This window comes from Staurois parvus, unplaced genomic scaffold (assembly GCF_062004578.1).
Source record: "Staurois parvus isolate SC_StPar_1 unplaced genomic scaffold, SC_StPar_1.0 ptg001053l, whole genome shotgun sequence".
In the NCBI taxonomy this organism is placed as follows: domain Eukaryota; kingdom Metazoa; phylum Chordata; class Amphibia; order Anura; family Ranidae; genus Staurois; species Staurois parvus.
Window position 1 is genome coordinate 176,839 of NW_028318849.1, and position 25,824 is coordinate 202,662.

Below are 25,824 nucleotides of genomic sequence, written 5' to 3' on the forward strand. Positions count from 1 at the left end.
TTGTAGGATGGAGGAGATGGGACTGGGGGAAGAGGATGTGAGATTGGGGAGATGGGACTGGAGAAGGAGGACGTGAGATTGGGGAGATGGGACTGGAGGAGGAGGATGTGGGATGGAGGAGGAGAATGTGGGACGGAGGAGGAGGATGTGGGATGGAGGATGAGGAGGACCACGTGAGATGACAGCATGGTCCTCCTACCTGTGGTGCTCCCATCCGTGTTGTGTTTCTTCATCACTTGGTCTCAGCCAGATGGTAATATTACACAACACACTTATAGATGATGGAGATCTCCATCCCAGCTCCTCCTTTTAATCTTGATTGCTCAGCTGGGTCCTATGCTATCATACACTGTAGCTGAAATCTGATCCATACATTTGTGTTCTCCCAACTTGACTACTGCAATGCTCTACTCGCTGGTGTACCTAAATCCACTATTAATCAACAACAATATGGACAAAATTCTGCAGCCAGAATCCTCACTAGGTCGGGTACAAGTGACCATATTACCCCTATCCTGGAGTCCTTGCACTGGCTATCGATCACGTTTCACAAAGACTTTAAGATCCTCATGCTTACCTATAATACTCTTCATGATTGGCACCCCATTATCTGTCTGAACTTTTATTTACTTACTCCCCCCCATAACCTTTGCTCCTCAATTTCTGGTCTTCTGTGTATCCCTCCAACTCAACTACACTTGGTGGGAAACAGAGCCTTCTTCAACTATGCCCCAAAATTCTAGAATTCACTTCCAAAGAACATCAGAGACTCATCTTCTCTAAACTAATTCAAAACAAATCTAAAAACTTTTTTCTTTAGACAAGCTTTCGCTTAATTGCTCTTTTTTTCCTTTGTTTCATGCTGTGTATTTCTTGTGTTTTCTTTGTAAAGTGCTTTGAGAAGCTACCTTTAACCACTTGCCCTTCAGAGGATTCCCCCCCTTCGTGTGACCAGGCCATATTTTGCATTACGGCACTACGTTACTTTAACTGACAATTGCATGGTCAAACAATGCTGCACCCAAATGAAATGTACGAATAGAGCTTTCTTTCAGTGGTAAAAAAAAAAAGCCAACAATTTTGAGAGAAAAAAATAAATATTTTTGACTTTTTGCTATTAAGCATGTCCAGCAAAAAAAAAATCACATTTTGTCAATTTAGGCCAAAATGTTTTCTGCTACATGTGTTTGCTAAAAAAAAAATCCCAATACATGTAAATTAATTGGTTTATGTAAAAGTTTACAAACGGTGGTATATATACTGGGCTCTTTTTTTTTCTTTTACTAGTAACAGCGGCGATCAGTGCCCCTACCCCGAAATGCAAAATTACATTTTATATATATATATATATATATATACACACATACACACACACATTTACATACATACACACGTGATTTTGCGCACCGCTTTTGCCTTGTAGCAGTATTTCTGCTATTGGGTGGTGCTAAAGTGGTTAAAGGAGCTATATAAAATACATTTTAATATTTTTATTATCAGATAGGTCACTGAACAGCAATAGAATGGAAAATATAGTAATAGGTTGTACCAGTCCAGTGCACACGCCAATAGCGAAGACCATGATCCACCGAACGGCCTCGTACCGCTTGGCTTTCTGTAAAATAAATAAAAACAGGAGTGACCAATCCAAGCACAGCTCTGAACAATGTCAACAGAGATGGTACCCTGTCTGAGAGTTAAAAGGGTATCTCCACTTTTAACAAATGCATTTTATTGCTACAGAAGATATTTTGAGCAAATGATGGCTGCATAGACTAATTCATGTGCCATCTTCCACCGCAGGTTGATATCAGCAGGCGTTGAAAGCCAGCAGAGGACCCCCACAGTGTTTTCGGCTGCAAAGAATATAAATCTACTTTGGGTGCTCCGAAGGCTTTTGCAAACCCAGATATTTCCATAAAAGGACCAGTGTTATCATCACTGTGCTATACAAAGCCTGTTCAGAGAGCAGAACTTTGGAGGGGACTTGAAGAAAAAGAGGAGGGGGTGAGAGAACGACCTGCTCTCATGATGCCGCACTCTGGACTGAGCCCTAATCACCAGGGCCGAGCAATGTCCTATGGAGGAGTGGGGTTGTCGTTATGAACCTTTTGTGGGGTTTGACTCCAAGGTGCGATGGAATGGAGTGGCATGAGAATGTGGCAGTGGTTCAGGAGCATTATACTAGCAACACACTCTGCCCATTCATTGTAAGATGACAGTGTTTTTTAAAATATTAAGGAAGATCTGCTGAACACATGGAGGAATCTAACAGATCCACATCTTCCTGAGTGTAATGTTTGCTCTATTTGAAAATGAAGGTCAGTTTTCTAAACACTCAGAGGTGTGGGAGCTTACACCGTAGAGAGACTCTGATAGGCAAAGCTGGAAATCCAGCCTCAGGGATTGACTTTCTCAGAACACCAGATTACTGATGACCAGAAAGTATTGCATAGTGAGGAGTCCTGGTGTCATCAAGCAACATCTGGATGAAGCAAAAGCCCCGGGCAGGTTGTCTGTGCCCCTGTATACGAAGGCATGCTGCATACTGAAATGCATTCTCCACAGATGTGATAAATACGCAGGTAAGTCTCTACCTTACGGTTGATGCATTCCAGAACCTCCAGATAGGGGTCATTAATGCAGCGGTCATAATCCAAACTCTGCAAAAAAAAAAGAAGAAAAAAAAAAAGGGCACTGTCACAAAATGTTCCAAGATAAAAGATGTTAACACACAAAGTGAACACGTCATCCAATCATACAAATCCAATAAAAGCTTCAGTGACTCACCAGAGCCGGAAGAATCAATGAATCAATACAAGAAACTCACCTCATAATCTTTCCGAGGAAGGATCTCCTCATCCTCCTCATGAGTCTCACCCAGGATAGTCTGGAAAAAAAAAAAAACAAAAGTAAAAATTTTTATATATATATATATATATATATATAAAAATAAATAAAATATATATTTTTTTAATTTACAGAGTACAATGCAAGGGACTTCAGCGTACAAATTCAATCTGTATACTTGTGTCAAAGTTGCCGTTTTCAGCCACAGAAATAACAGGGGTTTCTCATACTGAGAAAACTGAGGGTGGTCATATCCAACTGTTTGCATTCCCCCGAATAGAACTTAAATGTGAAATATTTAGCAAAGATGGGGAAGCTCCTCATAATGGCCACAAAAGGTGGGCAGACCCAGGAACTCAGCACAGACATGGTGGAAGCCCCTCTTAGTGGGCACAGTATGTATGTAGACCCAGAAAATCAGTGCAAGGACAGTGGGAACCCCTAAGATTGGGCAGAGTAAGTGTGCAGAGCAGGAAATTCAACAGAGAGACGATGGGAACCCTCATAATGCACACACAGTAGGTGTACAGAGCTGGGAACTCAGCAGAGTGATGTCAAGTCACCCTCATAATAGGCAGAGCAGGAGCATAGATCTGGAAACTCACCAGAGATGGTGGGAGCCCCTCATAATATACCCAACAGGTGTATAAACCCAGGAACTGAGCACAGGGATGGTGGGAACTGCTCAAAACGAGCACAGCAAATGTGCAAAACCAATATCTCCATGCAGAAATGCCGGGAGACCCTCAAAGTGGGTACAGCACTTTTACATTTTTTTTTTTTAACCCCATGATCACAGCAATACAGTGTTACCATAGTTACACTATACTACTCTGGGAAAGTGATCAGGACTTTTTTTTTTTTTTTTTTACACATTAGGATTGCTTATACCAGTTACTTTCACAATGTCATTTTGTAAAGCACTGTGCAAACTGTTGGTGCTATATAAATCCTGTATAATAATAATGTCACTGGTATAAACAACCATTTTTACTGAATTAAACTGACTTATTCAGTATGTATTGATATGATCAGCTGTAATTAGCCACAGCTAATCACATGCTACAGATGTGATCTCTGTGATCAATCACAGCTAGCAACACAATTGTAAGCAATGAATGGCATGAAATGAAGCCAACCATTCTTTACAATCATTATGTGATCTGCTGTAATTGGTCACAGTGATCACGTTACCAGCAGTGGGCAGGTACAGTGATCAGCCACTGGCTGTGTCCGGTGGACACAGCCGGTGACAGATCACTCTCCAGTGCCCCCCACAGCAGCACACAAGGTGCGTTTCGGGAGGACATCCATGTGACAGCCACCCGGAACTACGAAAGTCCCACCTGGCCATCCTATTACAATAGGATGGGCGGGAACCGGCTGAACAAGCAGCTTTCTGCTGTACAGACACGTATAGATTTTCAGGTGAAACATTTAAGAACGTTTTCTAATTTATAAAGGAGTCAAACTGACATTAATTTTTTTACCACAGTAACAAGAAAATTTGAAGGACCTGGATGGAAAACATTTCACGAATGAACACAATTTCCATACAGTGTATGTGGTTTTTGTTTAGGAATTGCATTCATTTTAAAATTGAATGTTAAAAGTGGGGTGACATTTTCACATGATATTCATCCATTCATCGAATGTACAAAGAATTGTCAAACAAACGTTTGCACGAATATTCTCATGTGAAAATCTACTAGTGTATGGCCAGCATTAGAAACAGATGTTAGTTTTTACCATAGTGACAAGATAATTTGAAGGAGCAGGATGGAGAATATTTTAATCAGTGAATGGGGTTTTCATTTGAGAAAGTCCATTCATTCCAAAATCAAATGTTAAATGCAAATGAGATTTTGAAGTGCTTTCAAATTACATTCATCAAGTCATCAAAAGTACTGAGAATTTTCGTTAAATTTTGTTAAAAAAAATAGTGTATGGGTAGCTTAAAGTTGCCTGGCATGGTTGATCTGTTCACTTTGTGTTCACGAGACATTCGGTGGTCACAAAGCATCTCAGAGCACAGAAGAGGTTCTGCTTTTACCAATGGAAAGATCAGTTAGGGTGGTTTGGGCATCTTCTATAAAATGTTCTCAAGAAGCTTTTAGGAATTGTAGCAGACACACAGCTGGGAAGAGGACCTGGGGTGGATTTAGCAGACAGCGAATTATATCTTCCAGTGATCCTTAGAACCTGCCAGAAAGAACTCCATCTGTATCTAAACAAAGGAACTGTAAGACCAACCAGCCTTGCCCGTTGCCATGCCATCTCTACATATGACTATAGCAAGCCATAGATGATGATATCGCTCGATTCCCCCATCAACACTATGGGGTTGATTAACTAAAACTGGAGAGTGCAAAATCTGGTGCAGCTCTGCATGGCAGCCAATCAGCTTCTAACTTCAGCTTGTTCAATTAAGCATGGACAATAAAACCTGGAAGCTGATTGGTTTCTATGCAGAGCTGCACCAGATTTTGCACTCTCCAGTTTTAGTTAATGAACCCCAGACATTGTTGATGGGCTGTTGTGTTCTGCTGGCAGGAAGCCTTCCTGGCTGGCAAAACACAATGCTAGTGGTTATAGCCGCCGGCAGTAATCGCAAACAGAAAAATCTGACAGGCTGGTTGTACTGAAGTTGATCAATGGATAGACTTCAGTCCAACCAGCCTGTCCATAGATGGAGCTAATCTCAGCTGGCCACTGCTGAACTGGATCCATCTATGGCCGAAATTGATCCATCTATGGCCGGCTTAAGCAGCCAGAAAATGACAACACTGATGATGCACACACTGCCCAACCACTCTGGGGTTCACCATTAATCATCAGAAGGTAGTCGATCAACTCACCAGTTACCAAAGTCATTGTTGGGGTCTTTGATTCATCCCCATCAGCACAGTTTTCCAATGATATCCCCATCAGCACAGTTTTGTCATGATATTTTAGGGCTAAAGATTGATTTTGGTGCACAAAATGGCCTTTAAATGTGAAGAAGTGAAGGAAGGAATTTTGAAAGCAAGCTCACTTGATCTTGCATTGTACTATAAGCTTGACCTTACAGTTTGTTTTTAACTAACGAGTCAGTCAAATTCCAAAAAAGCCTTCAGAAATCCTTACTCAACAGAGCTGAAGACTCCTCTACTGTTGTACATTGACAAACTGGGAATAATAAATAAGCTGCATGATACACTGGGCTCACGTTTATAAGCAGCAACGTACAAAGCCTTGAAAAAGTATTCATACCCCTTGAAATTTTCAACATTTTGTCATGTTATGACCAAAAACGTAAATGTATTTTATTGGGAGTTTATGTGATCGACCAACACAAAGTGGTACATAACAGTGAAGTGGAAGGAAATGATAAATGGTTTTCAGACTTTTTCACAAATAAATATCTGAAAAGTGTGGCGTGCATTTGTATTCAGCCCCCCAGAGTCAATATTTGTAGAGCCACCTTTCCCTGCAATTACAGCTGCAAGTCTTTTTGGGTATGGTCTCTACCAGCTTTGCACATCGAGAGGGACATTTTTGCCCATTCTTTTTTGCAAAATAGCCCAAGGTCTGTCAGGTTGGATGGAGAGCGTCTGTGAACAGCAATTTTCAAGTCTTGCCACAGATTCTCAGTTGGATTTAGGTCTGGAATGTGACTGGGCCATTCTAACACATGAATATGCTTTGATTTAAACCATTCCATTGTAGCTCTGGCTGGATGTTTAGGGTCGTTGTCCTGCTGGAAGGTGAACCTCTGCCCCAGTCTCAAGAACAGATTTTCTTCTAAGATTGCCCTGTATTTGTAAATATTTTATTATAGTTTTTCAGAAATACCATTTCAATTTACAAAAGCTAAAAAAACACCTTATTATAATACTCATATCTAACAATATAGCAAATCATTAACAATGCTCCTAGTATCTCTTTTTTTCCCCTTTCCCTTCCCCTCCCTCCTCTCCCATATCTCCCCAGGCCTTAAGCCTTATTTGGCTCCATCCATCTTCCCATCCACTCTGACCAGCTTCCCTGTCCCTGCTGAAGAAAAGCATCCCCATAACATGATGCTGCCACCACCATGTTTCACGGTGGGGATGGTGTGTTCAGGGTGATGTGCAGTGTTAGTTTTCCATCACACATAGCTTTTTACTTTTAGGCTAAAAAGTTAAATTTTGGTCTCATCTGACCAGAGCACCTTCTTCCACGTTTGCTGTGTCCCCCACATGGCTTCTCGAAAACTACAAACAGGACTTCTTATGGCTTTCTTTTAACAATGGCTTTTTTCTTGCCACTCTTCCATAAAAGCCAGATATGTGGAGTACACGACTAATAGTTGTCCTGTGGACAGATTCTCCTACCTGAGCTGCGGATCTCTGCAGCTCCTCCAGAGTTACCATGGGCCTCTTGGCTGCTTCTCTAATTAATGCTCTCCTTGCCCGGCCTATCAGTTTAGGTGGAAGGCCATGTCTTGGTGGGTCTGCAGTTGTGCCATACTCTTTCCTTTTTCGGATGATGGATTGAACAGATGAGGAGATGAGATGTTCAAAGCTTGGGATATATTTTTTTTTTATAAACCGACCCTGCTTTAAACTTCTCCACAACTTTATCCCTTCAACCTGTCTGGTGTGTTCCTTGGCCTTCATGATGCTGTTTGTTCACTAATGTTCTCTAACAAACCTCTGAGGGCTTCACAGAACAGCTGTATTTATGCTGAGATTACACACAGGAGTACTAATTATATGACTTCTGAGGGCAATTGGTTCCACTAGATTTTAGTTAGCAAGCCACACTTTTCAGATATTTGTAAAAAATTTTGACAACCATTTATCATTTTCCTTCCACTTTACAATTATGCACCACTTTTTGTTGGTATATCACATAAACTCCCAATAAAATACATTTACATTTTTGGTTGTAACATGACAAAATGTGGAAAATTTCAAGGGGTATGAATACTTTTTCAAGGCACTGTAAATGAGAATATTCAGGAACCATGTACCTCATGCTTCAATAAACCATCTAATTTCTCAGAAAATTGATTGGCTGTGTAAGGATTGTGCCTCACAACTATTTATTTTGATGTGCTACAGGGTCAAAACCAGTATTTCCAACAGTCCGATGGGGCCCAGAAAGATTTTCCAACTTGATGTTAAGCAACCTTACATGTCTGGCTGATACTACGTTGGGTGTAGAACAGTGGTCCGGTAGCAGGCCTTACCCTGCTACCGGACTGCGGTCTACATCATTATGGCCCTCCAGTCACCTGCAGATGCCCTAAATTCTCAAAAAGTAATTCCTAGCTCCCATAGTGCCCCCAGACCCCTTGAAAACCCTCGGTCTCCAGCAGTGTCCCCTAGCCTCCCTCCTGCCAAGGGCCATACAAGTCTTCCACCGTGCTCCTGCCTCAGCCTTCTGGAGAGATCCCATTCCTACAGTTGCCCTCAGCTCCTCTCAGAAACTTCATCACCATCAGGCCACAGTCTGCTTCAGACTTGGCCACCAAGTATCCCCTAGCTCCCTCCAGAATCTTCAGGTTTTGGAAGAATTTACTAGTCCGTGGTCTACAAGGCAAAGTTCACCCCATTTTTGCAGGTGCATTTATTATTTTTTCCTACAGGAGTCTGCAAAGCATTGCAAACACATCCATAGAAAGGTGGAGGAAGAGTGATTGGACTATAAATGCGGTGATCAGCACATTCATAGTCCACTGAAAGCTACAAGTCTGTCTACCGCAGAGGAAGACGGGACTTGTAGTTTACTCATTCACAGATATATGTGAATAAGTAAACTACAAATCCTGTCTCCCTCTGCGGCAGACTTGCAGTTTTCAGTGACAGCTGTACAGGCTCCACGCCAATATTAAATGTGAAAGCAGCTGTAGGGGAAAGGATCCCCCATCCTATGTCACAGAGGAAGGGAATCAGGAAGAGAGGGGGGGCATGAGCTGGAACATGTTACACACTAATTACAGATGTAACATTTTCCTGAAGGTAAACTTATCCTGTAATAAGACTGAGAACCACTGTGAGAACAAGAGTGAAGGCTGGTGTAACCTAGCTCAAAAACAGTGACACATTTTCTATTAAACTTACTTTTGTAGAAGATTAAAAAAAAAAAAAACCAGCAAGGTCTTGTTTACACTAGTAGTTGGGGGGCAGTAAAAAAAAAAGTGGTTAAGCTGCTTTTTTTTACTGCCCCTTTAAGCTGCAAAGGGGAACATACACATGCTGCAGAGAAGAAAAATTATCTGCACTATTGCTTTCAGCAGACAGTAGCACCTGCAGAATCAAGACCCATTTAACCAATGAGGGCCAAGCAGCAGTGACTTGCTGGACACATCGATGCAGTATGGGTTTATAGGGGATATAACATAGGTAAGGAGGCAACATAATGCCTACTTACCAAACGCTCTCTAAAAAGTGATCCAAAGCAGATTGCTCTTCAGAGATTGACGCATTTATGAATGAGCCCTCCCATGAAACCCATATACTCTACACTATCTTGGTACTATACTTAGTGACATCACACGATACCCCACTTACTATTTATCACTTGTGGAGTCAACCACCTTTTCTCTCCCTTCCCCACCTAACTTTGGTACTCCTTACCCTACTCACCTCCACTCCCCTCTTCTTTTTTCTCTCCCCCCTCCCCCCCCCTTTTTTCTTTTCCGTTTCTTTTGATCATCTTGCATAATTTTCTGTTCCTATATCCTGACCCCCTACGCAGCACTGGGGGTGCATGATCCTCTATTTGTTACAATCTTGTCTATATTTTTACTGCTTTTCATTCCCTCCTGCCATTCCAAATGCATTATTGATGTAGCAGTACTTTCCTCTTCTCCCCTCATCTATAATGACATTACTGATGTAACTAAAAATGTCTTTATATTTATGTTTCCAAAATGTCTAATGTCCTTGTCTTAACCCCCTGATAAAATGTTAATAAAATATTTGAACAAGAATGAGCCCTAAAGCCGGCCATACATGGATCGAAATTCGACCAATTCAGCAGGGACTGGCCAATTTTTGATTCATGTATGGGCTGGCTGGTTGTACAGTGAAAATAGAAAATAATCACCCCTTTAACATGATCACATTGTTGCTTTGCACCCTGAAATGAAGAGATGCATTTTTTGTTTTATTCAGCTGTATTTAGTCAGTGCAACCTATAACATCCAAGTGAAAGACACAACACCAACATAGAAAAAAACAATAATCAGCGCAGATCACCACCTCAATAAAATTATACATAAAATAATGTGCCGAAAAAAAGTTATATCAATATGTGAGTATTAAAAAAAGTGTTGCCCATAATAAAGTGTCCAAAAATATTTAGATTCCAATTGAAGAAATAAATAAAAAATCTTTAGTGCCAGAAATAATACTTCCACCATCCACCAGTGAAAAAAACAACATCCACCGCACTCACCAGATATTGGTGAGTATTGCGCCTTCTAGGATTATTATGGGCTCCTAAACCCCCTTTAAGACCTCCAGGATTCCTTTCCACCACAAGGTACAGTGGGGCAAAAAGGTATTTAGTCAGCCACCATTGTACAAGTTCTCCCACTTAAAAAGATGAGAGAGGCCTGTAATTGGCATCATAGGTAGACCTCAACTATGAGAGACAAAATGAGAAAAAAAATCCAGACAATCACATTGGCTGATTTGGAAAGAATTTATTTACAAATTATGGTGGAAAATAAGTATTTGGTCAATATCAAAAGTTCATCTCAATACTTTGTTATATATCCTTTGTTGGCAATGACAGAGGTCAAACGTTTCCTGCAAGTCTTCACAAGGTTGGCACACACTGTTGCTGGTATGTTGGCCCATCCTCCATGCAGATCTCCTCTAGAGCAGTGATGTTTTGGGGCTGTCGCTGGGCAACACGGACTTTCAACTCCCTCCAAAGGTTTTCTATGGGGTTGAGATCTGGAGACTGGCTAGGCCACTCCAGGACCTTGAAATGCTTCTTACGAAGCCACTCCTTCGTTGCCCGGGCGGTATGTTTGGGATCATTGTCATGTTGGAAGACCCAGCCACGTTTCATCTTCAATGTCCTTGCTGATGGAAGGAGGTTTGCACTCAAAATCTCACGATACATGGCCCCATTCATTCTGTCCTGTACATGGATCAGTCGTCCTGGTCCCTTTGCGGAGAAACAGCCCCAAAGCATGATGTTGCCACCCCCATGCTTCACAGTAGGTATGGTGTTCTTTGGATGCAACTCAGCATTCTCTCTCCTCCAAACACGACGAGTTGGGTTTCTACCAAACAGTTCTATTTTGGTTTCATCTGACCATATGACATTCACCCAATCCTCTTCTGGATCATCCAAATGCTCTCTAGCAAACTTCAGACAGGCCCAAACATGTACTGGCTTAAGCAGGGGGACACGTCTGGCACTGCAGGATCTGAGTCCCTGGCGGCGTAGTGTGTTACTGATGGTAGCCTTTGTTACGTTGGTCCCAGCTCTCTGCAGGTCATTCACTAGTTCCCCCCGTGTGGTCCTGGGATTTTTGCTCACCGTTCTTGTGATCATTTTGACCCCACGGGGTGAGATCTTGCGTGGAGCCCCAGATCGAGGGAGATTATCAGTGGTCTTGTATGTCTTACATTTTCTAATTATTGCTCCCACAGTTGATTTGTTCACACCAAGCTGCTTGCCTATTGCAGATTCAGTCTTCCCAGCCTGGTGCAGGTCTACCATTTTGTTTCTGGTGTCCTTTGACAGCTCTCTGGTCTTCACCATAGTGGAGTTCAGAGTGTGACTGTTTGAGGTTGTGGACAGGTGTCTTTTATACTGATAACAAGTTCAAACAGGTGCCATTGATACAGGTAATGAGTGCAGGACAGAGGAGCCTCTTAAAGAAGAAGGTACAGGTCTGTGAGAGCCAGAAATCTTGCTTGTTTGTAGGTGACCAAATACTTATTTTTCACCATAATTTGCAAATAAATTCTTTCCAAATCAGCCAATGTGATTGTCTGGATTTTTTTTTCTCATTTTGTCTCTCATAGTTGAGGTCTACCTATGATGCCAATTACAGGCCTCTCTCATCTTTTTAAGTGGGAGAACTTGCACAATTGGTGGCTGACTAAATACTTTTTTGCCCCACTGTATAAGATATTCCTCCTCTGGGGTTTGTTTTTATATACAACACCAACATGTCAGACAAAATTAAAATTAAATTCAGAAACAATCACTGAGTTGGAAAAAGGATCACCCCCTTGTGTCAGTATTTTGGTGAACCACCTTTTGCTTTATTCCAGCCTTTAGTCTGTTGGGATGTCTCTATTAACTTTGCACATCTAGACTTTGCAATATTTGCCCGCTCTTCTTTGCAGAACTGCTCAAGTCCAGTTAAATTTGATGGTGACCGTTTGTGGACTGCAGTCTTCAAGTCACTCCACAGATTTTCAATGGGGTTTAAGTCTGGGCTCTGACTAGGCCATGCAAGGACATTCACCTTTTCCTCCTTGAACCACTGTGTGGTCATTTTTGCTGTGTGCTTTGGATCATTATCATGTTGGATCATTATCATGTTGGAAGGTAAACCTTCTTCCCATTATACTTTCTGGCAGAGGGTAGCAAATTTTCCTCAAGAATTTGATGGTATTTTGCCCCATCCATTTTTCCTTTTATCCTGACAAGTGCTCCAGTCCCTGCTGCTCAGAAACCCCCATCACAGGATATTCGCCCCTCCATGCTTTACTGTAGGAATGGTGTTATTTGGATGGTGAGCTGTGTTGGATTTCCGCCAGACATATCGTTTAGAGTTGAGGCCAAACAATTAAAATTTCAGTCTCATCTGACCAGAACACCTTTTTCCATGTGGCCTCAGAATCTTCAAGGTGCGTTTTGGCAAAGCTCAGTGGTGACTGTATGTGGCCTTTCTTGAGGAGCGGCTTTTTTCTTGCAACCCTCCCATACAAGTCACATTTGTGGAGAATTTGTGATATTTTTGTCACATGCACACAATGACCACTCTTTGTCATCAATTCCTGCAACGGATTCAGAGTTGCTGTAGACCTCTTGGTAGCCAATCTGACCAGGTTCCTCCTGGCTCTTTCATCCAGTTTGGAGTGACGTCCTGATCCAGGGAGGGTCTGTGTTGTACCAAATACCTTCCACTTCTTACTAATAGACTTCACTCTGCTTCTAGGCATTGATAAAGCCTTTACATGTTTTTTCTATCAGTCTCCTGACTTGTGCTTGTCCACAACTTTATCCCAGAGATTTTTTGACAGTGCCTTGCCACCGATAGTTGATCGTTTGCTTCAGTTGCACTATCAGGGACTGAAATGCTCCAGGAAAGCTCTTTTCATGCTGAGCTAATCAAAATAACCACAGTTCATCACAGCTGAAATTCAAATGGCTTTGTGTGCCATTGAAAAGGTGATTAGTTACACCTGATTGCCTTTACAAGCTATTTTTAGGAGGAGGGTGATCATTTTTCCAACTCACTGATTCTGTTTTTGAATGGTTTTCCTGACAAGTTGGTGTTAGATCGTTCACTTGGATGTTACAAGTTGCACTGAGCAAATACAGCTGGATAAAACAAAATCTGTGTCTGTCTTCATCCCAGGCTGAAAAGCAACAAAATGTGATTATTTTAAAAGGCGGTGATTCTTTTCTATACCCACTGTATACAAAATCATAAAACTGTACCACAAAATCTAAACAACTTCAGGTAAGGTAGCACTACAATAACACTCTTTACCAGATTTAATTTAAAAAAAAAATATTATCTGGTTAAAAAGTAATGTTATAGCGCTACCTTACCTGGAATGGTTTGGATTTTGGGGCATAGTTTTATATTTTTATAGTTCAGCATTAACTTATTTGCATATCTATTAGGCTACGTTCACACTAGCGTTGTGTGCAGGCGGCAGAGAGGAGTTTGGGAAGCGTTTTTACCGCTTCCCAAACGCCTCTGCCAATTCTGCACATTACAGCACATGGTGCTGTTCTAACGGGAGCGTTTGCATCGCGGCAAAACGGACGCCTCTGGTCGAGTCAGGAGGCGTTGAAGCCTCCTATTCTAGTCTATTGTGCCGCTCTGCAAACGCCCAGCCGGCATTTGCGGTGCGGTTGTGGAGTGGTAACACCATTCAAACTGCATTATAGGCGTTTGTGGGGCATTTTTAACGCTCGGCAAACGCCTAGCAACCGCCACTAAACCGCATATGCGGCATTTGCCGAGCGTTAAAAAACGCTCGGCAAACGCCGGACCAACGCTTGCCAAACGCTATAGGGGCGTTTGGCAAGCGTTGGTAAAACAGCCAAGTGTGAACGAGCCCTTACTTATTCACTTTTGTGGCACTCCTTCAAGGCGCAGGGATAAAATTGGTCGGTTGTACACAAGTTGATCTATCAATCGACTTGTGTACAACCAGCCTGTCAGTTTTTTCCTGAACAATCAGTGTTGTTGGCTACAGCTGTCAGAATTCAATACCACAGCTGGAACCTGCTGGATGAAATAAATAGGAATCACGTATGGCCTTCCTAAGTTGTACAGAAGATTTGTATCCATTCCTTACACATCAAGTAACAGAAGAGCAATGAGACACAATAAGGGTTCATGTACACTGCAGCTCCTAAACTGACGTTCAGGAACTGTTCAGCGTTTTTTTCAGCAGCCCCTGAACTCTCCCTAATGTTTTCCTATGTGTCCATGTACACATCATCGTTTATAGGCAGTTGAGTTTACAGTTGAACGCACCAAACTTGCGTTTAGGAGTAGATTTTACCAGCATTTCAAACGCCAAACGCTTGTAAACGTGGTTAACCGCGTTTATAAGCTTTTGCGTTTAGAAGCGTTTTTTAACCGTTCCATGTCCAGAGCCTTTTTTCATCATCAGAAATTCATGCAAAGCATTTTCCATGTATTCAAATGGACCCGGTACACCAGTCAGTTCCAGGTTTCGCGTGAAGGAAAAAAATGGTAGAATGCGCCACATTATGCTCATGATGGGATCCATAGTGAATACAACCAGAAAAGACAGGTCATCTCAACACATACTGCTCTCTCTGCTTCTGCTCTCTCTATTCCTCCTAAAATGTCTGAAATAGCTATTTTTTTTACTGTTTTTCAGTGCATTCTGGGCATTTGGGAAGGTCTCCTCAGGTTATCTTTTAAAAATGCTTCTAAACGCAAACGCACATAAACACAGTATGCAAACGCGGCTAAACTGATGTTTTTTACATTTTCCAGCAGTCAGTTTCCATCGTTCAGAAGAGTTTTCCAAACGTCCCGTGTACATGGGGCCTAACTTTGCTGCACTGCTAAACAGGATAATAAGCTTTCTTATATATGTGCAGATATGGCTACCCCCCCATTGATGTGTAGAGAGAGTTAAAGATACACAAAGATTTATAACTGAACATTGGTCATTCAGTAAATGACAGAATATATAAATAATCGGAGCATGTTGGAGATTCCCTTTAAGTCATCCTTCAGTATGTTCAGACTTCCTCAAGAGTTGGTTCTGGCCAGCTCAGTGGATTGCTTAAAAAAAGTCCTGGATTCTTTCCTAGATACACAGAATATAACTGGATACTAACATTTATAGGTAAAGTTGATCCAGGGAATATCCGATTGCCTCTCGGGGGATCAGGGAGGAATTTCTTTCCCAGTAGGAGCAAAGTCGATCATGCTTTGCTGGGTTTTTTGCCTTCCTCTGGATCAACTGTGGGTATAGGATTATAACTTTTTTTTTTTTTAATGGTTGAACTGGATGGACTTTTGTCTTTTTTCAGCCAGAATAACTATGTACTAGTTGTGGAAGTTGGAGTGCTGTTACATACTGACACTGGGGCAGCTGGAAAGTGAAGCTATAATTCCAGTCCTGTAGCAGGAAATCCCGTCCCTAATCTCTTATTTGTGTAGAGATTTCCCAGTCTTCTCTTCAGAGAAAGGTCTGCGCCGTTTACAGATCAGAGGATTAGGAAACACTAAGTGCAGCTTCTCTGAAGTTTTGCATTGATTTCAATTAACAAAAGCAGACGGTGCATGGAAGTGAAGATCAGAGAAAGGGTTCAGGGATACATCAGCACGAAGTATGAATCCGATACATTCTTAGCATCATTAACACGGGGGGGGGGGGGGGGGGGGTGTGCATACAGGAAGCATGATGGGATGGATAAAAGGGAGTGATGAAGGGCATACAGAAAGAAGCACGGCAGAATGACTGGGGTGTGCAGAAAGAAACACTAGGGAGTGTGGGAGGGGCTTAGAAAGAATGACAGGGGAATGGAAAGGAGCTCAGGAAGAATGATGGCAGAGCTTAGAAAGAATAATGGAGGAATGAGACGCTCGGGAAGAATGATGGAGAAATGAGGAGGAGCTCGGGAAGAATGATGGAGGAATGAGGAGGAGCTCGGGAAGAATGATGGAGGAATGAGGAAGAGCTCGGGAAGAATGATGGAGGAATGAGGAGATTGAGAAGAATGATGGAAGAGCTCGGGAAAAATGATGGAGGAATGAGGAGGAGCTTGGGAAGAATGATGGAGGAATGAGGAGGAGCTTGGGAAGAATTATGGAAGATTGTAAACTCCAAGGATCAGGCCCTCCTAACCCTCTTGTATTGAACTGTATTGTCTCCCGTTATATTGTAAAGCGCTGAGCAAACTGTTGACTCTATATAAATCCTGTATAATAATAATAATGGAAGAATGAGGAGGAGCTCGGGAAGAATGATGGAGAAATGAGGAGCTCGGGAAGAATGATGGAGGAATGAGGAGGAGCTCGGAAAGAATGATGGAGGAATGAGGAGGAGCTCGGGAAAAATGATGGAGTGAGGAGGAGATTGGGAAGAATGAGAAAAAGATTGGGAAGAATGATGGAGGAATGAGGAGAAGATTGGGAAGAATGATGGAAGAGCTCAGGAAGAATGATGGAGGAGTGAGGAGGAGATTGGGAAGAATGATGGAAGAGCTCGGGAAGAATGATGGAAGAGCTCGGGAAGAATGATGGAAGAGCTCGGGAAGAATGATGGAGGAGCTCGGGAAGAATGATGGAGGAGCTCGGGAAGAATGATGGAGGAGCTCGGGAAGAATGATGGAGGAGCTCGGGAAGAATGATGGAGGAGCTCGGGAAGAATGATGGAGGAGCTCGGGAAGAATGATGGAGGAGCTCGGGAAGAATGATATAGGAATGAGGAGGAGCTTGGGAAGAATGATGGAGGAATGAGGAGGAGCTTGGGAAGAATGATAGAGGAATGATGGAGGAGCTCAGGAAGAATGATGGAGGAATGAGGAGATTGGGAAGAATGATGGAGGAGCTCGGGAAGAATGATGGAGGAGCTCGGGAAGAATGATGGAGGAGCTCAGGAAGAATGATGGAGGAGCTCAGGAAGAATGATGGAGGAATGAGGAGATTGAGAAGAATGATGGAAGAGCTCGGGAAAAATGATGAAGGAATGAGGAGGAGCTTGGGAAGAATGATGGAGGAATGAGGAGGAGCTTGGGAAGAATTATGGAGGATTGTAAACTACAAGGATCAGGCCCTCCTAACCCTCTTGTATTGAACTGTATTGTCTCCCGTTATATTGTAAAGCGCTGAGCAAACTGTTGACTCTATATAAATCCTGTATAATAATAATAATGGAAGAATGAGGAGGAGCTCGGGAAGAATGATGGAGAAATGAGGAGCTCGGGAAGAATGATGGAGGAATGAGGAGGAGCTCGGGAAGAATGATGGAGTGAGGAGGAGATTGGGAAGAATGAGAAAAAGATTGGGAAGAATGATGGAGGAATGAGGAGAAGATTGGGAAGAATGATGGAAGAGCTCAGGAAGAATGATGGAGGAGTGAGGAGGAGATTGGGAAGAATGATGGAAGAGCTCGGGAAGAATGATGGAAGAGCTCGGGAAGAATGTTGGAGGAGCTCGGGAAGAATGATGGAGGAGCTCGGGAAGAATGATGGAGGAGCTCGGGAAGAATGATGGAGGAGCTCGGGAAGAATGATGGAGGAGCTCGGGAAGAATGATGGAGGAGCTCGGGAAGAATGATAGAGGAATGAGGAGGAGCTTGGGAAGAATGATGGAGGAATGAGGAGGAGCTTGGGAAGAATGATAGAGGAATGATGGAGGAGCTCAGGAAGAATGATGGAGGAATGAGGAGATTGGGAAGAATGATGGAGGAGCTCGGGAAGAATGATGGAGGAGCTCGGGAAGAATGATGGAGGAGCTCGGGAAGAATGATGGAGGAGCTCGGGAAGAATGATGGAGGAGCTCGGGAAGAATGAGGGAGGAGCTCGGGAAGAATGATGGAGGAGTTCGGGAAGAATGATGGAGGAGCTCGGGAAGAATGATGGAGGAGCTCTGGAAGAATGATGGAGGAGCTCGGGAAGAATGATGGAGGAATGAGGAGGAGATTGGGAAGAATGATGGAAGAGCTCGGGAAGAATGATGGAGGAATGAGGAGGAGATTGGGAAGAATGATGGACAAATGAGGAGGAGCTCGGGAAGAATGATGGAGGAGCTCGGGAAGAATGATGGAGGAATGAGGAGGAGCTCGGGAAGAATGATGGAGGAATGAGGAGGAGCTCGGGAAGAATGATGGAGGAATGAGGAGGAGCTCGGGAAGAATGATGGAGGAATGAGGAGGAGCTCGAAAAAAATGATGGAGGAATTTAGAGGAGCTCGGAAAGAATGATGGAGGAATGAAGAGGAGCTCGGGAAGAATGATGGAGGAATGATGAGGAGATTAGGAAGAATGATGGAAAAGCTCAGGAAGAGTGATGGAGGAATGAGAAGGAGCTCAGGAAGAATGAGAAGCTCAGGAGGAGCTTGAGAAGAATGATGGCGGAATGAGTAGTAGCTCAGGAAAGAGGAAAAGGGGCTCTTGAAGAAGGAGAAAGGGCTCATGAAAAATGATGGATGAATGAGGGTCAGCTTGAGTGGGATGAGAAGGAGCTTACGAGCAGCTTGGGAAGAGTGACGGAGGAGCAGCTCGGGAAGAGTGACGGAGGAGCAGCTCGGGAAGAGTGACGGAGGAGCAGCTCGGGAAGAGTGACGGAGGAGCAGCTCGGGAAGAGTGACGGAGGAGCAGCTCGGGAAGAGTGACGGAGGAGCAGCTCGGGAAGAGTGACGGAGGAGCAGCTCGGGAAGAGTGACGGAGGAGCAGCTCGAGAAGAGTGACGGAGGAGCAGCTCGGGAAGAATAAGGAAGAGCTTAGAATGATGGAAGGGCTCAGGAAGAATGTTGGAGGAACGATAAGCTCGGGAACAATGAGAAGAAGCTCAGGAGGAGCTTGAGAAGAATGATGGTGGAATGTGCAGGAGCACAAGAAGAATGATGGGGGAATGAGGAGAAGCTCAGGAAAGAGGAAAACGAGCTTGAAAGGAATGATGAGGAGCTCGGGAAGGGTGAGAGGAAGCTCGGAAGGGGGAGGAGAAGCACAGGAGGAGCTTTAGAAGAATGATGGTGGAATGAGTAAGAGCTCGTGAAGGAGGAGGCAGGGCTCATGAAGAATGATGGTTGAATGAGCAGGTTGGGAATGCAGAGGATCTAGAAGAAGCTCAAGGGGAATGATGAGGAGCTTGGGAAGAATGATGAGGGAATGAGAATTAACTCGGGAAGAAGGAGAAGTTTGGAAAAGATGTGGAGGAACTCTGGAAGAATAATGAGGAGCTTGGGAAGAATGAGGACGGGCTGTACAATGGGGTGTGATGAAGAAAGGGAAGGCTAACACAGGAAATTTATAATTACCTTTATACTAGGCAACTTAAATGAATAACAGATTTAAATGGTGGATTGTATGGGGGAGCATGTACCAAAGGTGGTTGTTTGACATGGGAGGGTGGACAGGTGTATGAAGGATGTGATTGTTGTATATATAATTGGGGGGGGGGGGGATAGGTGGCATAGTGATGGGTGGTGCAAATAGAGTGTAAAGGGGTAGTGACAGCGCAGGATTGGTGTGATGTGTGTATACAGGGTATGATGGAGTAAGATGGGAGGCCTTAGCAGCAGGCAGAGGGTGATGGGTGTAAACGGGGTATGATGGGGAGTATATAGGTTAAGATGGGTGCAAGCTGGATGTGATGGGTGATGAGAGGTGCTGAAGTGTTTATGTGATGGGTGTATGTAGAGTATAGCAGGGTGGGATCTGTGTTGAGAGGTGCTGACAAAGTGTGATGGGTGTACACGGGGTATGTTGGGTGTACACGGGGTATATTGGGGTGTGATGGATGTAAGCGGGGTATGTTGGGGTGCAATGGGGGTAGGCGATGTAAGTTGGCTGTAGGCGAGGTGTGATGGCTGTAAGCAGGGTGTGTTGGGGTGTGATGGCTGTAGGCAGGGTATGATGGTTGTAGGTGAGGTGTGATGGTTTTAGCCGGAGTATGTTGGGGTGTGATGGGAATGTTGGGGTGTGATGGCTGTAGGCGGGGTATGTTGGGGTGTGATGGGTATAGGTGGGGTATATTGGAGTGTGATGGGTTTTGGCGGCGTATTTTGGGGTGTGATGGATGTAGGAGGCGTATGTTGGGGTGTGATGGATGTAGGCGGAGTATGTTGGGGTGTGATGGGGGTAAGCGGGGTGTGATGGATGTAGGTGGGGTATGTTGGGGTGTGATGGATGTAGGCAGGGGTATGTTGGGGTGTGATGGATGTAGGCGGGGTATATGGGGTGGGATGGCTGTAGGCGGGATATGTTGGGGTGTGATGGGTATAGGTGGGGTATATTGGAGTGTGATGGGTTTTGGCGGCGTATTTTGGGGTGTGATGGATGTAGGAGGCGTATGTTGGGGTGTGATGGATGTAGGCGGAGTATGTTGGGGTGTGATGGGGGTAAGCGGGGTGTGATGGATGTAGGTGGGGTATGTTGGGGTGTGATGGATGTAGGCGGGGTATGTTTGGGTGGGATGGCTGTAGGCGGGGTATATGGGGTGGGATGGCTGTAGGCGGGATATGTTGGGGTGTGATGGGTATAGGTGGGGTATATTGGAGTGTGATGGGTGTTGGCGGCGTATGTTGGGGTGTGATGGATGTAGGCGGAGTATGTTGGGGTGTGATGGATGTAGGCGGAGTATGTTGGGGTGTGATGGGGGTAGGCGGGGTGTGATGGATGTAGGCGGGGTATGTTGGGGTGTGATGGATGTAGGCGGGGTATGTTGGGGTGGGATGGATGTAGGCGGGGTATATGGGGTGGGATGGCTGTAGGCGGGATATGTTGGGATGTGATGGGTATAGGTGGGGTATATTGGAGTGTGATGGGTGTTGGCGGTGTATGTTGGGGTGTGATGAATGTAGGCGGAGTATGTTGGGGTGTGATGGATGTAGGCGGAGTATGTTGGGGTGTGATGGGGGTAGGCGGGGTGTGATGGATGTAGGCGGGGTATGTTGGGGTGTGATGGATGTAGGCGGGGTATGTTGGGGTGGGATGGCTGTAGGCGGGGTATGTTGGGGTGGGATGGCTGTAGGCGGGGTATATGGGATGGGTGTAGGCGGGATACGTTGGGGTGTGATGGGCATAGGTGGGGTATATTGGAGTGTGATGGATGTAGGAAGCGTATGTTGGGGTGTGATGGATGTAGGCAGAGTATGTTGGGGTGTGATGGGGGTAGGCGGGGTGTGATGGATGTAGGCGGAGTATGTTGGGGTGTGATGGGGGTAGGCAGGGTGTGATGGATGTAGGCGGGGTATGTTGGGGGTAGGCGGGGTATGATGGATGTAGGCGGGGTGTGATGGATGTAGGCAGAGTATGTTGGGGTGTGATAGGGGTAGGCGGGGTGTGCTGGATGTAGGCGGGGTATGTTGGGGTGTGATGGGGGTAGGCGGGGTATGATGGATGTAGGCGGGGTGTGATGGATGTAGGCAGAGTATGTTGGGGTGTGATAGGGGTAGGCGGGGTGTGCTGGATGTAGGCGGGGTATGTTGGGGTGTGATGGGGGTAGGCGGAGTGTGATGGATGTAGGCGGAGTGTGATGGGGTATGATGGGAGTAGGCTGGGTGTGATGGATGTAGGCGGAGTATGTTGGGGTGTGATGGGGGTAGGCGGGGTGTGATGGATGTAGGCGGGGTATGTTGGGGTGTGATGGGGGTAGGCGGGGTGTGATGGGGGTAGGCAGGGTATGTTGGGGTGTGATGGGGGTAGGCGGTTTATGATGGATGTAGGCGGGGTATGATGGGTGGTGTCAGGTCTCAGCAGATTAGATGTACATTGGTTGGATGGTGTCAGGTGTAACGGGCGTGTGCAGGTTATGATGGGTGTGATGGGATATAAGGGGTGTACACTGGTCTGGGTGTCAGGTGTAATGGGTGTATGGTGGGATATAATGGGGTGTATTTTGGTCAGGGGGTGTCAGGTGTAATGGGTGTATGGTGGGATATAATGGGGTGTATTTTGGTCTGGGGGTGTCAGCTGTGACAGAACACAATAGAGGGGTGTGATGGGCGGTGACAGATGCAGGCTGGGTGCGATGGGGGGGTGACACCCTCTCACCAGCTCCTCCGGGGTGCGGCTCTCCCTCTCCCCACAACAGCAACAGCAGCACACGTCTCCCCCGCAGGCCGCCATCTTCCCGCACCCCTCAGCCAGCCGCCTGTCACGTGGGTCCAGCAGCGAGCCCCCGTCCCTGTGTACAATCCACGGAAAATCCCTCCCACCGCACGTCACATGACCCTTCTGTACGGACAGGAGCCGGACATGTCGCTGTACGGACTTATCATGGTCACAGGATCCTTAATGCGCGTGCACGATGCCCGTCTGATCTAGTGGTGGTGTGCCGGGAGAAGGCAAGACGGACTCGGCAGTACACGGGTTAATGAGACGCTTGTCCCACTGTTGGAGGGGGTCTGGAAGGGGCGGGGTGTACTGGGGGCGGTACCATCTGTGTTCAGCCCCGCCTCTCCATTAATTAAATGTACCGTGTGTCGATACGGTATGGTAATGCAGATAGCGGAGAATTATAAATCCCAGCATGACGTCAATGCTTCTGTAGGTTGGGCGGGGTTAATGCTGGAAATTGTAGTCCCTGGGGACAATGCTGACCCCTGGGGTCACGGGACAGCACTATACCGACACCTGGGGTCACGGGACAACGCTATACCGACACCAGGGGTCACGGGACAGCGACATACCGACACCTGGGGTCACGGGACAGCGACATACCGACACCAGGGGTCACGGGACAGCGCTATACCGACACATGGGGTCACGGGACAGCGCTATACCGACACCAGGGGTCACGGGACAGCGCTATACCGACACCTGGGGTCACGGGACAAAGCTATACCGACACCTGGGGTCACGGGACAGCGCTATACCGACACCTGGGGTCACGGGACAGCGCTATACCGACACCTGGGGTCACGGGACAAAGCTATACCGACACCTGGGGTCACGGGACAGCGCTATACCGACACCTGGGGTCACGGGACAGCGCTATACCGACACCAGGGGTCACGGGACAGCGCTATACAGACGCCTGGGGTCACGGGACAGCGACATACAGACGCCTGGGGTCACGGGACAGCGACATACAGACGCCTGGGGTCACGGGACAGGGACATACCGACGCCTGGGGTCACGGGACAGCGACATACAGACGCCTGGGGTCACGGGACAGGGACATACCGACGCCTGGGGTCACGGGACAGCGACATACAGACACCTGGGGTCACGGGAAAGGGATATACCGACACCTGGGGTCACGGGAAAGAGATATACCGACACCTGGGGTCACGGGAAAGGGATATACCGACACCTGGGGTCACGGGAAAGGGATATACCGACACCTGGGGTCTCATTTCTTGAGGCCCTAAAATGCCAATACCCCCCAAAAATGACCACTTTTTTGGACAGTTGACAGTGCAAGGTATTTAGTAAGAGGCATGCTGAATTTTGCAGTTGTAATTTTTGGGCACATTTTTTTTGTAAATTAAGAAAGTAAAGGAAATTGTATTTTTTTCCACAGTCATTTTAACAAGTTATTTCTCACATACAACATAGGCATTCTTTCAATTACATCCAAAATACATTCCAAGTCATTTGTGAGACGTTTTCACTGCCAAGATGCATAAAGGGGCCCAAAATCAAAGGAGCACCTTCAAGCTTTCAAGGGGCATACATTTTTTTAAATCTGATTTCTGACCACTTCACATTTCTTGAGGCCCTGAAGTGCCAGGACAGGAGAAGCACCCACATAATGACCCCATTTTGGAAAGCAACTCCCTAGGTATTTACTAAGAGACATAGTCTTTTGAAGATCCCATTTTTGTTGCAAGTTTTTGGAGAATGAATAAGATTTTTGTTTAACAGTAATCCATAAGATATTTTTCCTGTGCAGTAGGGGCGTACATAGAATTACACCCCAAAACACATTCTGCTTCTCTTCCTGAGTATGAGGATACCACGTAAATGGGTCATTTTTGCAGCCTAGCTGCATAGAGAGGCCCAAAATCCAAGGACCACCTTCAAGCTTTCAAGGTGCATAAATCACGCATCTAATTTCCTGACTGCCTATCACATTTTGTATTAGGATGAACCGCACTGTTGGTGCTTCCCTGCTGTAAGCAATAGGATATTCAGTGCTTAGTGGCATAGTACTCCTGACTTTTTTAGCAGGGACTCCTCCAACCTTCGAAACAGAGGTGGCCATTAATGATCCCACTGCTGTCATTATTCACACTAGGAATTTGAAAGGCCTCTTCTCTAGGGCACATTTTCTTTGGCCATTTTTGGTAGTGGCTGTACTGGTACCCGATCATACTGGTACTGGTTTTGCTGCCATCAGGCACGCTGTTACTGGCTGCACTAGTCTTTAGACACTGAGGCTGTTCTGACAGCTATCAGGGACACTGGTTGGCTGCTTTGGTGACACTGTGACTGGTATAGCAATAATCAGGAACACTGGTGCTGTCTTAAACCGATCTGGTGACACTGACACTGGGGTGGTGGCAATGAAGGACACTATTGCTGGCTCACCCCAGTCTGGCGACTGGTGTGGTCAGGAATATTGCTGCTAGTTTACACAGGTCTGGTGACTGGTGTGATCAGGAACATTGCTGCTAGTTTACACAGGTCTGGTGACTGGTGTGGTCAGGAAGAGGGGCGGACTGACCATTTGGAAACTCGGGCATTGCCCGAGGTCAGTAGGGGGCCCCATGAGATGCCCTTGGGACCTTTTTCATAGGCTTTTTTGAGTTTGGGCAAGGACGCAGGGGCCCCGAGATCCCCTATTGCCCGGGGGCCCCATGAGTCGTCAGTCCGCCCATGGTCAGGAACATTGCTGCTAGTTTACACAGGTCTGGTGACTGGTGTGATCAGGAACATTGCTGCTAGTTTACACAGGACTGGTGTGGTCAGGAACATTGCTGCTAGTTTACACAGGACTGGTGTGGTCAGGAACATTGCTGCTAGTTTACACAGGTCTGGTGTCTGGTGTGGTCAGGAACATTGCTGCTAGTTTACACAGGTCTGGTGACTGGTGTGGTCAGGAACATTGATGCTAGTTTACACAGGTCTGGTGACTGGTGTGGTCAGGAACATTGCTGCTAGTTTACACAGGACTGGTGTTGTCAGGAACATTGCTGCTAGTTTACACAGGTCTGGTGTGGTCAGGAACATTGCTGCTAGTTTACACAGGTCTGGTGACTGGTGTGGTCAGGAACATTGCTGCTAGTTTACACAGGACTGGTGTGGTCAGGAACATTGCTGCTAGTTTACACAGGTCTGGTGACTGGTGTGGTCAGGAACATTGCTGCTAGTTTACACAGGACTGGTGTGGTCAGGAACATTGCTGCTAGTTTACACAGGTCTGGTGACTGGTGTGGTCAGGAACATTGCTGCTAGTTTACACAGGACTGGTGTGGTCAGGAACATTGCTGCTAGTTTACACAGGACTGGTGTGGTCAGGAACATTGCTGCTAGTTTACACAGGACTGGTGTGGTCAGGAACATTGCTGCTAGTTTACACAGGACTGTGTGGTCAGGAACATTGCTGCTAGTTTACACAGGACTGGTG

The 25,824-nt window shown here is 45.5% G+C and overlaps 1 protein-coding gene across 2 annotated transcripts in view; it reads right to left on the reverse strand.

Annotated features, from left to right (window-relative positions):
* CLCN6 (Cl-/H+ antiporter 6) overlaps nucleotides 1–22,603 on the reverse strand; it is a 105,059-nt gene extending 82,456 nt beyond the window's left edge. Inside the window, exons 1-4 of one of the 2 annotated variants that reach the window (XM_089658143.1) lie at nucleotides 22,302–22,603; nucleotides 2,831–2,890; nucleotides 2,598–2,663; nucleotides 1,550–1,615 (exon numbers count right to left, since the gene is read on the reverse strand). In XM_089658143.1, the coding sequence (XP_089514269.1) occupies nucleotides 1,550–1,615; nucleotides 2,598–2,663; nucleotides 2,831–2,890; nucleotides 22,302–22,376 (267 nt within the window). In that variant the 5' untranslated portion in view covers nucleotides 22,377–22,603. The remainder of the gene's footprint in view (nucleotides 1–1,549; nucleotides 1,616–2,597; nucleotides 2,664–2,830; nucleotides 2,891–22,301) is intronic. The other variant, XM_089658142.1, reaches the window with a different exon arrangement.
* Between the last annotated feature and the right edge of the window lie 3,221 nt (nucleotides 22,604–25,824).